Raw genomic sequence first — 16,365 nt, 5'->3', positions numbered from 1 at the left:
GTATAGGGACTCAACATACACCAAATACCATGAATAACATTTTTCGAATCACTAAATTGCATTATTCTATCCACCTGTAGTTCAAATTTGAAATATTCGAAAAAATCAAGGAAAGGAAATAAATTAGGGAAATATATCAAACAAAGTCAAAATTGTCTCAAATTTTAAAATTGAGTTTTAAATAATGTATTATAGCACCACAAAAAACTGGGTTCAAAAAAAATAAAAAATAAAAAATCTTTGTTCTTTGTCGAGGGTCTGGCCAATGACCCTCGGCAAAAAATTTTTTAAAAAAAATAAAAAATCTTTGCCGAGGGCCCTGGATCTTGGCCCTCGGCACGGAGGGCCCAACCCTAAATCGGCCAGCGGCCTGACCCAAAATCGCCGCCCACATTTCATACGCCACTGCTGCGTGCCGCCGCCGCTGCTCGCCCCGCCGCCGCTGCGCGCCCCGCCGCCCCACCACCGCACCGCCCGACCTCCGCGCCGCCCCGGCGCGCCTGCTCGCGCAGTTCCCGCGGCTCGGGTCGCTGGCCGTGAACGGGAAGCCCCGCGCGGCCATGTATGGCCTCATACCCGACGACTGGGGCGCCTACGCCCGCCCCTGGGTCACCGAGCTCGCCGTGCCGCTCGAGTGCCTCAAGGCGCTCCACCTCCGCCGCATGGTCGTCACGGACAACGACCTCGCTGAGCTCGTCCGTGCCAGGGGCCACATGCTGCAGGAGCTCAAGCTCGACAAGTGCACCGGCTTCTCCACGGATGGACTCCGCCTCGTTGCCCACTCCTGCAGGTACTCGTACTCCTCGATTCTCTTGCTCTTGTTAGCTCCGATCTGGGTGCTGGAGGAAGTAAGATCAAATTGGGGTTACTGAGATGGTGACAATGAGGGGGCGTAGCTACTGTCTAGTCGTTGATTCCCCGAAACGGTTGTGGAGTCATAGCACCCATCACTTTCTGCAAGTAGAAACTTGTGCTACCTTACGGAGAGTTTTTACCAAAAAGCAGGTTTGAGATCTAGCGCTAAAAATTGGGTGGACTGCCCTCAAATGATTAGAGATCCTAACTAATAATCATAGAAGATCCGCAGAAGTCTTAGGAGTGCATCTTCAAACCTGTATCATTACAGTTCGTGGTTTCTGCTGTAGATTTCTCCAAAAAAGAAAGTTTAATTGATGGTGTTAATTGTGAATAATTTGATTATGGGATGCCTTATTCGATATATATTATATATAAAGAAAAGTTGAGTCATCGAGCAAACCACTGGGAACATGGAAGGTTGGGCTGTGTTTTGTCTTTGGATAGATCTACCAGAAAAGGAGTCTTTAAATGACCCCAAATTTACGTGTAGCATGATTGATGGGAATATTTAATGCAAGTCCAGTTAAATTAAAACAAGGATAATATCCACTGGCTGAGTTGAACTTCTGTGATTCTCTTGGTTCTAAAATTCTAACAAAATGCCCAAGCAACATGTAAACAGTGCGTAGGTCTTTCATTTTCTGTATGCTGCTAGGAGCTTTTGGTGTTTCCTGATCACCCCCGTGACATACTGTTTTAGGTGTCAGGACAGGGATTGTTATTCGTTGATTGCTTAAAAAGGGGGTTACATTTATTTGCCTGTAGGCTGTAGTGCATCCTTTTGTTATTTGGTTTTCCCCTTTAGTATTCTTTTAGCTGCTAATATTGTGACGAAATCATCACACTAACTTGTGGTGCTAAATTTCATCAGATCACTGAGAACTTTGTTTCTAGTAGTTTAGCTTAGTATAGCTTTACTTCAAGTTCATACCTGGGTTTTGCTCATTTATTAGGTTCAACCATATGTTCTTGTCACCTCAACAACCTGTCAAAATTTTTGTATATGCTGCTTCGAATAGCCCTATCGCTTACCTTGTTGTATTCTCATGTAAAATAGAGTTTTCTGTTCAATCCGTGGTAAACAATGGTTGTCACTTCTTTCACAGCACAGGGAGAAAGCATGGTTTTCAAGTTCAGTGAAGTCGAGATTGCAGTACTTAGGACCACAGCCAGGCATTCCAGTTCTAGATGACGAGCACGTTAAGGGCGTTCATCTCGATCCATTAGCTGGCCCAGTAGATGCCTTTTGCCTTATGGTTCTTGATCCGGAAAAGGTTAAGCAGCCTTTTTTTTCACTTTCCTATTGTTGCTCTCATGTTTTGTGCTACCATGTGTATGATGTTTATATTAAGAGTGCTGTGTTCACTATTTTCATGCAGAGGATAAACCTAAAATTTTGACTTACCTTACCACGAGGAACCAAAATAATATAATCTTGCAAAAATTGTTTGGATTCAGAATTTATTTTTGGATTTTTTAAGTTCCCTATTTGGTGATACGATTGTAGTCACACACTATTTTTGAAAATTGTAATGCTGAGGATATAGTGTGAGAAAATGATGACTTTGGCGCTAAATAGGAATGAAGATAGGTTATGGTTCTTTTTATTGTACTGAATCCGCCCACAATTTTCAATTTACACTCCCGGCCGGCCCTGCCCCCGGCCTTAAAATGGTCTCAGCATTTCTGTGAAGATTACAATCCCCGTAAATATAGAGGCACTCTCTTTTCTACCCCTGCAGTTCCATTTAGGCTGATGCAACTACCAGATGTATACCAGGTTCTCCTAGAAAGGTTTGGTCTGGTTCTTCTAAGCTGGGATGAGATTTTATGCGAGCTCCGCCTTTTTTCCTGGAACTGATGGCTTATTATTTTTCCATCTAGATATGTCAAGATGCAATGCCCTGATTGTGGCTCAGTGCCTGATGAACCGGCACTGTGTTTGCTTTGTGGCAAACTATGTTCGCCTAGTTGGAAACCATGCATGCTGCAGGTGATAGAACTTTGCTTGTAAAAGTTCCTATTACCTTGTGTTGTGCCATAATTTATCAAACGCCTGTCCTAATTTTATTTGTTTGTAGGACTGGTAAATGCCAGAATCATGCATTGCAATGTGGTGCTGGTATTGGCATATTTCTTCTAGTGAGGGTACGTACTAGCTCATTACTTTTTTTCCCTTGAACATGCAGGAGAGCTGCATATCTTTTATATTAAGAAGAAAAGGGGCATGAGAAACCCCAAATAACAAAGAACCACCCTATCTCATTACACATGATACTATTTTGTCCAGTATAACGTCCTCTGTTCTTTCTTATGTGAATATGCTTCAATTTTGATGGTCTTCTGCGCAGAAAACAACAATCCTGTTGCAGCGATCTGCTCGTCTGGCCTTTTGGCCGTCTCTATACCTTGATTCTTTTGGAGAGGAGGTATTGCTTAATTTCCTAATGTTTGTTATTCTTATATGGACTCATAGCTGTTTGTTACATTCTCCGCTTGAAATTTTACCTCCTGCTGATGAATCCACTTGAGCTTCTCCGCCACACAGCAGAAGTTCATTTGGCCTCAAAATCAGATGCATGCTTCTATTGTGAACATGAAATAAAATGTCCCATATGTGAAATCTTTAGATGTTTGATTTTTCCTCGAGAACAATAACAAGTGAAACTGATTTCAGATCATCTGAATGACCATCAATGGATGATGTGATGGATCTTATCATTTGTATCTAGTCATAAACTACCACCTGTATATATATTAACCTCAAGAATAAGTGAAACTCCTACGATTGAAACTGTGCATTGAGGAAAGTGGGCATTCTTTCATGACAATGTGAGCTTATGCTCTTTACCTTTTTGGGATGTTTGGAACTTTGGATGCAGGATCATGAAATGCAGAGAGGAAATGCTCTTTACCTTTTTTCAATTGAGTCTAATCTTTTTGCATTCCTAGATTACTAGATGCAATCTCTAAGTTCCAAAACTGTTTTCCCGGATTACTCACACATGCAATCTCTGCTCCTTTGTGCAGCCTCCGTCCGCGGGTTCCAATCATCCCGGTAGTGCGTCACCGGGTGATCCCGCCTTTCCTTCACCACCGTCTCATAGGCTACCTTGATGAGGACTAGTGCTAGGTGATGTGGTTGGACTTTATTGTAATATTTGTGGTTTATGGTTCTGACTTGTGCTTGGATTTCATGAACTTGTCGTAATAAACATGTGAATGATAATGAACATGTGACTTGTCGTTGTAATATATTGTGATTTGTGGTTCACAATTATGGTTGTGATATATTGTGAGAAAATGGGTTCTGTGTGATATATATATGTGATGGTTGATATATATATATGTATATATATGAAATGCTTGTGTCGATGGAATGCAAAAAACAAAAAAAAAATTAAATTTATGCCTCTTTGCCGAGGGCAATGACCAAGGCCATCGGCAAAGAAGGGTCCTTTGCCGAGGGCCGTCCCATTGCCCTCGGCAAAGATTTATTGGAAAAATTCTGGAATATTTCGTTGCCGAGGGCCATGGTTGGAGGCCCTCGGCAAAGACTTTTTAAAAAAAATTAAAATTTCTTTGCCGAGGGCCTGCGGGGAAGCCCTCGGCAAAGATTTTTTTTAAAAAAAGGAATAATTCTTTGCCGAGGGCCTGCGGGGAAGCCCTCGGCAAAGATTTTTTGGAAAAATTCTGCAACATTTCTTTGCCGAGGGCCATGGTTGGAGGCCCTCGGCAAAGACTTTTTCAAAAAAAAAAAAGAATAATTCTTTGCCGAGGGCCGTCCCATTGCCCTCGGCAAAGATTTTTTGGAAAAATTCTGCAACATTTCTTTGCCGAGGGCTATGGTTGGAGGCCCTCGGCAAAGACTTTTTTTAAAAAAAATTAAAATTTCTTTGCCGAGGGCCTGCGGGGAAGCCCTCGGCAAAGATTTTTTCAAAAAAAAAGAATAATTCTTTGCCGAGGGCCGTCCCATTGCCCTCGGCAAAGATTTTTTGGAAAAATTCTGAAACATTTCTTTGCCGAGGGCCATGGTTGGAGGCCCTCGGCAAAGATTTTTCAAAAAAAAAAAGAATAATTCTTTGCCGAGGGCCCCCGGAGACGGCCCTCGGCAAAGACTCCGTCCCAGGCGCCGGTACCGTGACGGCTGCTTTTCTTTGCCGAGTGCCGCTCCAGCCCTCGGCAAAGGCTTTGCCGAGTGCCCGATAAAGGGCCCTCGGCAAAGACCCTCTTCACCGACTCAAAATTCTCCGAGAGCTCTTTGCCGAGGGCCGCCCTCGGCAAAGCCTTTGCCGAGGGTTAATGGGCCTTTGCCGAGGGCCTCAGGCCCTCGACAAAGAGGCCGTCTCCAGTAGCGAGTTCAAATAATCTCGTCATGTAACCAAACATTGAGCATGACCCAGGACCGCTAGACTTGCTACTAGCACTCCTTTATTCCTTGATATGCAAATCTTTGGACGTATTAATAACTGAGACTTATTATTCTGCCAAATCACAGAGTGAATAATGATGGTTGCTCAAATCTTAGAGTAATAATACAACTGTACTCCACGTCGCTAGTAGTCAATTAAACATTGCTGATTCTACCCCTTGCATTTTTTTGGAAGCATTATTAAATGACTATACTACTCCGTACTAACTATTATCTGGACTAAAAAAAATGGCCTGCTAAATTCTAATTCTGCAACTCTCTCATCATCAAATCAAAAAATGAAAATTCAAATTCTGCAATTCTCTACAGTCAGCGCCATCAAACAATCAATCCACCTGCTCGTTCTGCCGGTCGCGCGAAGGCCGGGAACCAACGGGCAGCCAACAACACCCCTGTATAGTTTCCCGCGGTCCCTTCCGCCGTCCGCAGGCCATCGGACGGCCCACAGCAACCGCGGGGGAACCCGATGCTTTGCGGCGCCGGCGCTCCCCTCGCCCTTGCGGCTGCCGCTCTCTCGCTCTCGCTCCGCGACGCGCCGAAAGGGAGAAAAACAGCCGGGGCGCCCAAGGCGGTGGCGCTTGTGGCCGCCCTGGCGTTCGTGGCGCTGGGAGCGCTGGCCACCAGGTGGCTGCAGCGCATGGAGGCGCGGAATGAGGAGGTACGCCGCCTCGCGTTGCTCGCGGCGGCGGAAGAGGAGACCATCGAGAAGGAGGCGGCGGCCTACTACTATGGCCAGTACGGCGGGTTCGTGCGCGCGCCCGACTTGCCGGAGGTACCTTCGCTGTGGACGGCGCAGGCGCAGGAGGTGGCCGCTGCGCCGGTGTGGACGGCGCAGGAGGTGGCCCCTGCGCCGAAGGAGGTGGAGGCTGAGGCGGCGGTTGCGGCCTCTCCTCCGGTGGGGAAGGGCATCTGTGCGATGTGCTCCAAGCCAACGACGCTCCGGTGCAAGCGATGCAAGAGTGTCAAGTACTGGCCAGTAAGCTCTCGTCCTGCTCTTGATGAAATTCTTGTTTCCTGTTTGATTCATACGTTGCTGCATTGCGCGACGGGCGCTTGATGTTTGCACTAGGGAGTTTTGGTGCTTTGTAGGGGTTGGTACTTAGTACAATGTCAGTGGACTTATAGTGTGAATTGTTTGTTTTCCCCTAATCATTTTTTTTGGCCCAAGCGTGTCAGGCTACTGGCTTACCCCCGACTGCTTATTGTTCCACAAGTTATTTGCTCAGCAAGGATAGGCCGAGGGCAGCATTGCCTCTCTGATACTTGTGTTAGAATTTCTTAAGATAACCTTACTATTTCATCAGTTATTTCATTTCCGAGTGCCTACTTTGGCCCAGCGGAGTTTGAACGTGGATGCTGCTTTCAGATAAAAGTTACATTAGAATTGGCATGCATTAGCAGAATTTTGGCTTGATTTATCGAGTAGCGATTCCCACATTTTGGAAGTTTACGCTGGACAGGTGGTTCAATTCTTGTCTATATTTCTGTACAACTTCAACAATTCAGCCATTCTACAAAATGACGAGTTAACATTCAAAACCAGTTTCTAGGCAGTTGAGGCTGCCTTTTTTGTCTGTCTATATGTTGCATTGATCTATGCTTCGACATTTTGGGGCTTCAAAGTATTAAGCATGGGTAATTTGAGTTATGCCTAGGTAGTTGTATTTCTCTTCGATTACACTGTCAGTTTTTGTTTGGCAAGACATCTGTGTGATTTTGAGGGTCGGATTACTTATATTTTAGCCAATGTCAACTGTCAATTTGTCCCATTATGAAGTTGGATTTTAATGGAAGACCTTCTTTTCCACCTTTATAGGAGTACCTTGCATGCTACTAGTTCTCCAACTGCCCGAAACAGATATGTGATGCATGGGTCTCCAATGTCTTAAGAATTGCATTTTTTATTTGTTTTTCATTTTAAAAAGGCTTAGGTTGGAGCGTATCAAATGAAACATTGATTTTTTTTCAGGTTATTTTTGAGTTACTATATTTCTTGAGGAGCAAAATTTCTCTATTTTTCCGGGTTATGTTTGTCTTACAATATTTCTTGTGTTACTATAAGGTGAAGCCTAGGTAATTTATGTTCGCAAGTTCACTATAGCGATTGGTGCTTGCACAAATTGTTCTCGTCATTGAACTGTGGTGCTTATCACTATAGCGATTGGTGTCAGTTTTATGCTGGACAGATGATTTGATCATTGTACATTTTTGTAGTCAAGTTCGACATTTCAGGCAATCTGTACAATCAGGAACGTGTTGTTTCAAAATCTGTTACTAGGAATTACCTTTTATTCTGTCAGTGTTGGCGTGTTGCATTGATGAGCACTTCGACATTATGGGATTAAATAGGATTTAGTATGACTGATTTGATTATGCAGGCAGTTTCATGTCTCCTTCAGATTAGTCAAATAAAATCTCAGAGAGACAATCTTCAAATATGCTGCCAACTTTTGTTTGTTGATAATCTATGATATGTTATATTTAGCCAATATCAACTGCCGATATGTCAAGTAATGAAGTTATATTTGTGACCTCTGTTTGAATTCCTATTTCAATAGGAGACCTCGCTTTTCCACTTTTAGTACCTTGGGTGCTACTTTAATTCTCCAGTGCTCTGAATAGAGATGCAAAATAAATGCATGGGCATTCAATGTCTTAAGAGCCGTGTTTTTTTTTCATTGTGCGTTTTTATTCAAGCAAAATTTCACTATAATGTGTTGCTTTAAGATATTGCTTCTGCTGGGTTTCAACTCTAGCCTACCCCAACTTGTTTGGGACTTAAATGCTTTGTTGTTGTTGTTGTTGTTGTTGTTGTTGTTGTGTTGCTTTAAGATGGCGGCAATTTATGTTCGCAAATTTCCAATAGTGATTAGTGCATGTACAAATTGTTCTCAACATTGAGCTGTGATGCTTATATTAACAATACTTCCATTGAAAGCTATACCCAGCTGCTTGACTAAACGTGAAACCTACCTCTTTAAACTGTAATACCGGTGACGTGGATGATTGTAAAATTTACAGATGAAAATAGCTCCAGACTCAGAAGCTCCTGTTTTTGAAACCAGCTCTCTTAGGCATTAGGACTTCTGTTTCACAAATTTGATGCATTCCTCTCTATAATGTAACATACATTATACGGCATCAGGTCTAAGATCGTTAATTCAAAAGGGTACATCTGTAACTTCTTTTTTATGTGTGGAATCAGAGAGCTCTATTGTGTGAATTGTTTTACTTCAGTAACTTCCTTCTTGCAGGCTTGTACTTGTTTCCACTCTTTTAAGTAACTTCCTTCTTGTTCATTGCAGCACCGTCAAATGCCAAATAGATCACTGGAGAAATGGTCACAAAGATGAATGCCATCCTCTAGGTCATGGTGCCACACGAGATGATACACCTAAAAATGCGATGGCTGGAACAGAGCTTAAGGATATGCCATTTGAGGCATCCACTACCTACGAAAAATGTGATGGCAATAAAGATATGCTTTATTCTCAGTTTACGGGGAAGGCAGAATCTGTTGATTTTTCAAGGCTTTCAACTTCAAGTGAAATTTGCAAAGGTCATGACGGCGCTGTTTGTGAAAACTGTTGTCTTACTGCTCATGACCAGCGTGCTGGGTTGGAACCTGAACCGGAGCAATCCAACAAGCAAGCTTTTGGTTCAGAAAACCATGAAAGCTTAAGAAATTTGCCATGCATGCCAGTTGTCGACAAAGTTCCTTCCACTCACAGCGGTGCATATTGTTTGGCAAGTAACCCACTTAAAAGAGAAGATAATCCTCCTGGTCCCTGTGCTAGGTCAGAGAGCTCAGGTGTGATGCCAAATTATCCATCAACAGATAAGAATTATGCCAGACAACAAACAACTCCAAAAGCTGCGAGGAATTATCCAACAGAATCGGTAAACAGAACTGGGCAGCTCAAATAATCACTAACATATACCTCTATACAATCATATTGCCTAATGATTATCCAAATTTCTCAGACGCTTTTTGCCTACAAACGTTTTGTTGAGCTCTACAGCTTCAACAAGTTGGAATTGCACCTGTTTGGTCTTTACAACCTTGGGAATAGGTAAGTGATTGATGGATCAGTTATTATTGCATATATGAACCATATTATTTGAGATGTAAAGCCTAACTGAGGTGTGCCCCAATTCCTTTCTACCTTTCTACACATATGCTATATGAAAATGAACATACTTGTACTTCTATGCCTCATTTGGAGATTGTTAATATCTGCATTACTTCTGTAATGTTTCCTTAAAACACACTCTGAAACTATTTAATTTGCTTCTTCCATTAAAGTTTGAATGCTGGAATTTTTTAACTATATTTTCTCGAACACATTTCATAAACTTCATTGATGTGTTAATCCATGAGCTGGGCCATTTATCACTTTATACTGTTGTACTTTTCATGTACTTCACTTATTGATGTGCTTCATGTATTCATTGAATATGCATTCTATTCTATATGAACTGTGGGATTCAAATGAATACAAATGAGAAGAAATGAATGAGATGGTGTTGCTGGCTTTAAAGTGCATTTAATGTCAATGTTTGCATATTCCTAGGTTTTGATTGATCTCATTGCATTAGGAATGGAGCCCATTAACATTTGTATAGCACAAGATAATAATATAGTTATTGAATCTGAACACACAATATAAACTTAAGGAACATAACCAACCTGGTAGTGCTTCTAGTGCAGGAAACACATCAGCCATGCAGACTGCAGCTCTGCACATCAGTCAGTAATGCTTGAGTTTCCTTGTAAGCTGTATTAATATGAATATGGTTTTATGAATTTGATGTTATCTTAACGTAATATATCTGTAGCAATGCTTCCTCCACTGTAGCATGGGTAAATAGATTGCGGAAGATACATGACTCTAATTTTCTTTCAGAAAGATTCCATGTAATATAATTTTACAATGACGATAGTTCTATCACGGCACTCTGTTCTACTACTTGTGTTTGTGTATGATTGTACACCATTGGCTGCAATATGTTTGTTCCCTACTGAATCCCAAATACCCATGGGAGCTAGCAAATTACACTATACAAATGTTAACACTCCTTTTTTTTCTCAAACACACGTTTAACACGCTTTCATTCAAACTGTTTTCACAAGGATGGTTTAAATCATATTAGGCAATTATTATGGAGAAACTGACACCAGAAACACTGATGAAAATCAAACTATCCACATGGGATTGGCACCGGGGGATTAGGTGTTCAAACTGATGCTTCAACAATAATTTATAGTTTAAAGTTTTGAGCCAAAGCAGCTTGGGGATTGAGTTCCAACATGTGTTCTGCATGACACTAGTTTCCAGGCTTCTGTGATAGGCACACTTTATATTCTTTTCTCCCTGTGTTGATTTCAAATTTTGTTCTCCAAAAAAAATCAACTGGTGTCTCTTCTCAGGAGATTGTATATTGTTTGCATTATGTCTAACGAATTATACTGCATCACAGTACTAAACATGTTATAGTAACAAATTTATAATTGAACATGTTAGACCCTTTATTAAATGGAAATGGTTTGTGGAATTTTAGCGTGGCACTTAATGCTGTTTTCTTTGTCTAACATTTCTACCTTTGTTTCTTTTGCAGCTGCTATGCAAATGCTGTTCTTCAGTGCTTGGCATTTACCCGGCCACTTACGGCATATCTTTTGGAAGGATATCATTCACAAAATTGTAATTTATACTTAACCTGCATTTTATTTGTTACATTCTGTTCTTTGGTTAATAATGTAGCACTTTTGTATTTTTCTAGGTTCTAAAACTGAATGGTGCTTCATGTGTGAGTTGGAAAGGTCTTGATAGAGGGCAAACATGGAAAATCTCCAGTATCACCTACTGGAATACTATGTCGTTTGAATGAGATTGGGGTCAGTTTTGGCCAGGGCAGTGAGGAGGATGCCCATGAATTTCTAAGGTGAGATTTTCTTTTTCACTTAACTGCCTAGGTCACATAGTCAGCATCCAAAATGTGCATGAGAATAGTGATGGCTGATCATGTTACGCTTATTATATTGAATTATTGATGACATTTCACATAATGTTGTTGATTGCATACCTAATCCATGAAAAACTCAGTTGATTTGTTCATGCACAGCACATGGAAAGATTATTTTACCTACTAATATACTATAACTGAGCAACCCTTAAGAGGTATTTTACCAAACATTACTGTTGTTTTCCTGGTCAGTATACTCTTGTGACCTTTGAACAACAAATATTACACACCTGTTTATTGATTGTTGATTTTTTGGTTGCAAAACATATAATATCACTGTGACCGAGAGTATTCTCTAGGGCTATTTATTGAAACTAGAACTGATGTATTCCTTAGCAGCATACTTTGTTCCCTTTGGAAAGGGAACTCTTCATCTTTAATTTTCTTCCCTATAATTTAGTATCTGACTATCTGCAACCGTACCTAAAATTATGAAGCACTGATGAATACTCTGTGTCAATGCGTGCACTTGCTGTTTTGCTAACAGGCACATTTGCTAAGTTGGTTATCACACTAGTTCAGATGCTAAAAACTATTGCTGTTCTTTCAGATATTAGATGGACAATCGAAAACTTACACAACTTATGGAGCACATTTATTCTTTACTGTAAATTTAAACATGAAATGACAACAGAGCACAAATTACCAATTTTTTGGGTTAGTGCTGATGGTGTCATCAATGATATGCTAGTCTGTGTACGTACTTCATACATGTGGATATTCAGTCTTTGCACTGCCAACGTGCTATACAAGGTTTTGCTGTTTGACAAACCAATCATGAATGTCTATGACAAAATTGCATTATGAAGGAGGCAGGGACAGATGGTCTTAGTTCTTAGTTGGCACAGTAGGTAAATAAATAAAATATCCTGTTGATTGGGAACAGCCTGGCTGACCGAGTGGTTAGTGCAGGCTCCATACCTCCCCCCTGGGATGGTCAGAGTTCGAGTCCCAAGGGACTCACTCTTTATTTGTGGCTTCGGCCGCAGTGACCAGTGAAAAAAAAACTCCCTCGTCTATCCCACATCCAAAGCACAGGTCTGTGGCCAGCTCATCTCACGGAGCTGCGGTGCCGCTGTGTATGGGTGAGGTAGGGGTTCGGGGGTTTTCTCGATCTGCGTGAGAAGATCTTCTTCTTAAACCGGAATACCCGGGGCTGTCTAGCCACCGCGGATCGAGTTTTTTAAAATATCCTGTTGATTGTAAATTGTAAACTGATCTAGCCATACAATAATGTAGCCCTTCTGTAGCAAATACAGTCGTGAATCTTTCATAACAAATATATTATGCTCATAAGTTAGGGAAATCTCTGTCGGGGTGGAATGCTGTGATATGGTTGGTTTATTCTTACTAGCATATATACTCTCGTCATTTACATGACCCCTGCACAATGTTCAAGAAGGCGCTAGGCGATATCTAGGCGATGACCCACGGCCTAGAGCCTAGGCGAGCCTAGGCTAGCCTAGGCGTTCCCAAGGCGTTTTCTAGGCGATAGTATATACACACATATATGTTGAAAAAAGGAAAAGAAAACATGAGATAAGTGGACTTCATTGAAGAGAAAGGCCCATAAAACTGTAAACGGCCCAAAGCCCAAGTTCCCCAACACCTTATCCCTTCCTCTTTCTCCTCTGCTCGGTCTCCCGCATGGCCACACACGCACAGCCGCCGCCGAATGGTTCCTCTCCCGCATCTCTCTCTCTCTCTCTCAGTCTTCCTCTGGCCGGCGCACCGCCCGCACGCGCACGAGCCTGCCGCTCCTCCTCCCTCACCGGCGACCTCCGCCCACCGTCTGCCGGTCCTCCTCCCCCACCGGCAACCTCCGCCTGCCGTCCGCTGGTCCTCCTCCCCAACCAGCGACCTCCGTCCGCCGTCCGCCGGTCCTCCTCCCCCACCGGTGACCTCCGCTCCTGGCGCGGCTTCCTTCCTCTTGCAGTGCGGCTCTGGATCTGGGTGGACGCCGCCTATCCCTCCGCCTACCCCCATAGGCGAGGCGGCACCCCTCCGCCCAGCGCGTAAGCGCGCCTAGGCGAGCGCCTAGTAGCGCCTTTTTGAACCATGCCCCTGCAACACCCACCCCCACCCCTATGCCCATATCTGTTCAGTGGCGCTATAGTATGTTGATTGCATTATATAGGCCAAGTGTCATGGAAATGTCTTTTCTACATCCGTAGGTATCTTATTATTTCACGACTACACACAGTTGCCCCCCCCCCCCCCCCCCAAAAAAAAAAAAAAAAATTCAAATGGAATCTTCTGTTTGGGTTTCTAACAACTGTAACCCTGGAACTATTTTGGTCTCTATTTATAACAAAACTGTTTGCTAGTTTGCTGATAGCAAATGATTGATCCAAAACATCCCATTAATTGGTTTTGTTGAATGATTTGGTCAGATCTTCCCAGTAGGAATAATGTTTCATGAAACTGCTCTGAGTGATAAGTTTTAACAGGTATGCAATTGATAAGATGCAATCTGGTAGCATGAAGGAAGCCAAGAAAAATGGTATCCAGCAGCTAGCTGAAGAAACAACTCTGGTGCAGTTTATATTTGGGGGTTATCTGCGATCTAAGGTTTTCTTCATGCAGACCACTGAGCCTTTCCATGCCCTACATATTTCTACTGGAGCATTGAATATCTAATGAAAATGCACATTTATATTATTTTTTAACCATTTGTTTTTTTCCTAGATAAAATGCACAAAGTGTCAGGTCAGTTCAAAACAGAGTGAACGTGTTTTGGATTTAACTGTTGAAATAGATGGGAATATCAGTACCCTTGACGGTGCACTTCGTCGGTTTACATCTTCAGAAGTTTTAGACGGTGATAATAGGTACCATTGTAACAGGTTGGTCCCCTCCATAATTTTTTTGCTTCTCTAAATGCTTACAGTGTGCACTTGTATTTTCATAATGTCGCTTGCATATATCACCTTGCACGGTCAAGGGCCTTAATCAGCAACCGATCTTGAACCAAAGTATTATCAATTTACTTCGCTTATTGTGGTGTTGAGTTTGGTTATCGCTGGGTGAATACATTAGTTAGCACTGCCTACTCGTTTAATCAGCTTGGCCTAATGATACCTGACCTGATCCTTCTTTTGCTTCTATATACAATCTTCTTGAATTTATTTACTTTCACCAGATGCAATTCGTACGAGCGTGCCCAAAAGAAGTTGACTATATTAGAGGCCCCGAATATACTGACAATTGCACTAAAAAGATATCAGGTACCATTAACACTCTTAGGTTATTTCCTTCTCTTGACATATCATGCGCTATTGCTAATTTTTTGTGTCTGGGATGATATTTTCCTGTGTTAAGTTTGGATCAAAATTTATACATCGTCATAGTGTTTACTTTCACTGCAAATCCTTTTTTTCCTTGAACAGTCTGGTGTTTTGGGCGAGACCAGCAAGGTTGTCAAGTTCCCAGAGCACTTAAATTTATCCCCATATATGAGTAGAACAGATGATTCTAGTCCTGTATACAGCTTGTATGCTGTGGTTGTCCACCACAATGTTGCGAATGCAACTGTGTCTGATCACTATGTATGTTATGTCAAGGATTCCCAAGGGAAGTGGCACGAGACGGACGATAACAAGGTAAACAATACTTTCTAACCATGTTATAGCATCTATCAATTTTTTCCTTCAATAATTCCCTTTGCCTGCAATTGGTTTTTGATAATCATTGAAGGAATCTTGCATTGGAATCCTCATAAATTTTGATTCATTTTTGTATGAAAAAAAGGCTACTTGTCTGGATACAATTATTTGGTGATGTAAGAACGATAAGCCATGTGCCACTTGAATTAATTTTGTCTGTAGGTGAAACCTGTCTCTATCCAAAAAGTCCTGTCAAAATGTGCATACATGCTGCTTTATGCAAGGTAAATACTGTGTTGCTCTCAGTTATTACGACAACTTTATTGTCCTGCATCTCGTTGTATTGATTCTGTTGACCGTCCTAAATTATGTCGTGTCAATTCAAGCAGAATTTCACCGCGTGCCCCAACCGCTGCAAGGGGAGCAATGCTTAGTCAAGGAGCATCATCACGTACTAATAAACCCAAGCAGATGGCACGTTCAGGATCGTTTCCTTCGGGAGGAGGCAGGTACCGGAGTACCAGGCACCAAGGTGGGCAATTGTCTAAGGATGATGCGGTGCACGACCTTACATACACATTGGGTACATCTGATAGGTCATCGTCGTACCCGGTACCACCGCCCTGCTTCAGTCGCAGCAACAGCTCCTCGCTGTTCAGCAGCTCTGATGCAGGGTCAAGCTGCACTTTCAGCAGCGACAGCACTGATAGTACCAGGAACTCCAGCATGGAGTATGACCACATATTTGGAGCCTCGGGCTATATGTGCCCGGTAAGCCCAGCTGTCATACCCGAGGAAGACAAGCTGAGTTACCTGCGGCAAAGGTCTAGCTGGAACCCTAGCTCGTCAGGTCATGACATGGATGCGGAGGCAGGTAAGTTTGCGCGGCAGTACCAGCGAAGGTATCATCAGGCTAGCACTGGCAGAGAGGCTCGTGTAGACTCTGGTGGGGAGACCACATCCTTATCTTATGCTGATCAAGGTAAATATCAGGGCAGTAGTAGTCGTCGTCGTAACCGTAGTAGTTTCGGTAGTAGCTGTAAATTAACAGAACTGCGGAGGGTTACAGGGCCGGCGTTTTTTCTAGAGCCTTTTACCGCATTATAAAAGATGGTCGCGGTCTATGTACCACTAAAAAGTTTAAAAGTACCTATGTGTCATGACAATTTACATTTTTTGCCTTCCAAGTCATTTCGTTCACTTTTCCATCTAACGATATCAATCTGCATTGGATAAAGTCCCAAATACCCTCACGTTGCTTCTTGACCGTGCCCTTCTTCGTTTTCTCCGCCGGTCGTCTTCGTCCTGTCCTCCACCGTGCATTGAGGCCAGGGAATCCTGCGTGCGCCAGGGCGGCGGGGGGTGGGGTGGTGGGTGGTGGGGGGGAGCCAGCCGCGCGGGCGCCGAGGCCGGAGGCGGAGCCGGGCGTCGGGGCCGAGCAGC

General features: G+C 42.8%; 1 protein-coding gene and 1 pseudogene across 5 annotated transcripts; both read left to right on the top strand.

Annotated features, from left to right (window-relative positions):
- Positions 1–370: 370 nt before the first annotated feature.
- Positions 371–4,168, top strand: LOC136546383 (coronatine-insensitive protein homolog 1b-like). 5 transcript variants are annotated; one of them, XR_010781342.1, is made up of 6 exons: positions 371–790; positions 1,965–2,652; positions 2,743–2,851; positions 2,940–3,006; positions 3,210–3,287; positions 3,889–4,168. XR_010781342.1 is itself a non-coding variant. In XM_066538365.1 (5 exons), the coding sequence occupies exons 1-5, from the start codon at positions 565–567 to the stop codon at positions 3,973–3,975; spliced, it is 567 nt and encodes a 188-aa protein (XP_066394462.1). In that variant the 5' UTR covers positions 371–564; the 3' UTR covers positions 3,976–4,168. The 5 variants fall into 5 exon arrangements, 2 of the variants coding, with proteins under 2 accessions (XP_066394462.1, XP_066394463.1); XM_066538365.1 differs by lacking the exon at positions 1,965–2,652; XR_010781340.1 differs by lacking the exons at positions 3,210–3,287; positions 3,889–4,168 and having other exon boundaries at positions 1,970–2,132.
- Positions 4,169–5,797: 1,629 nt separating this feature from the next.
- Positions 5,798–16,094, top strand: LOC136546382 (ubiquitin carboxyl-terminal hydrolase 17-like; annotated as a pseudogene).
- Positions 16,095–16,365: the final 271 nt, after the last annotated feature.

Source organism: Miscanthus floridulus, chromosome 3 (assembly GCF_019320115.1).
Source record: "Miscanthus floridulus cultivar M001 chromosome 3, ASM1932011v1, whole genome shotgun sequence".
In the NCBI taxonomy this organism is placed as follows: Eukaryota; Viridiplantae; Streptophyta; class Magnoliopsida; order Poales; family Poaceae; genus Miscanthus; species Miscanthus floridulus.
The sequence above is the reverse complement of the archived record's forward strand: the minus strand, read 5'-3'. Positions and strand labels throughout refer to the sequence as shown.

Excerpts from the sequence above, each read along its gene's own strand:
- LOC136546383 (XM_066538365.1), top strand. The coding sequence starts at position 565 with ATGGCCTCATACCCGACGACTGGGGCGCCTACGCCCGCCCCTGGGTCA. Across the intron at positions 3,007-3,209 it reads GCATATTTCTTCTAGTGAGG|AAAACAACAATCCTGTTGCA; the intron begins GTACGTACTAGC and ends TCTTCTGCGCAG. Across the intron at positions 3,288-3,888 it reads TTGATTCTTTTGGAGAGGAG|CCTCCGTCCGCGGGTTCCAA; the intron begins GTATTGCTTAAT and ends TCCTTTGTGCAG.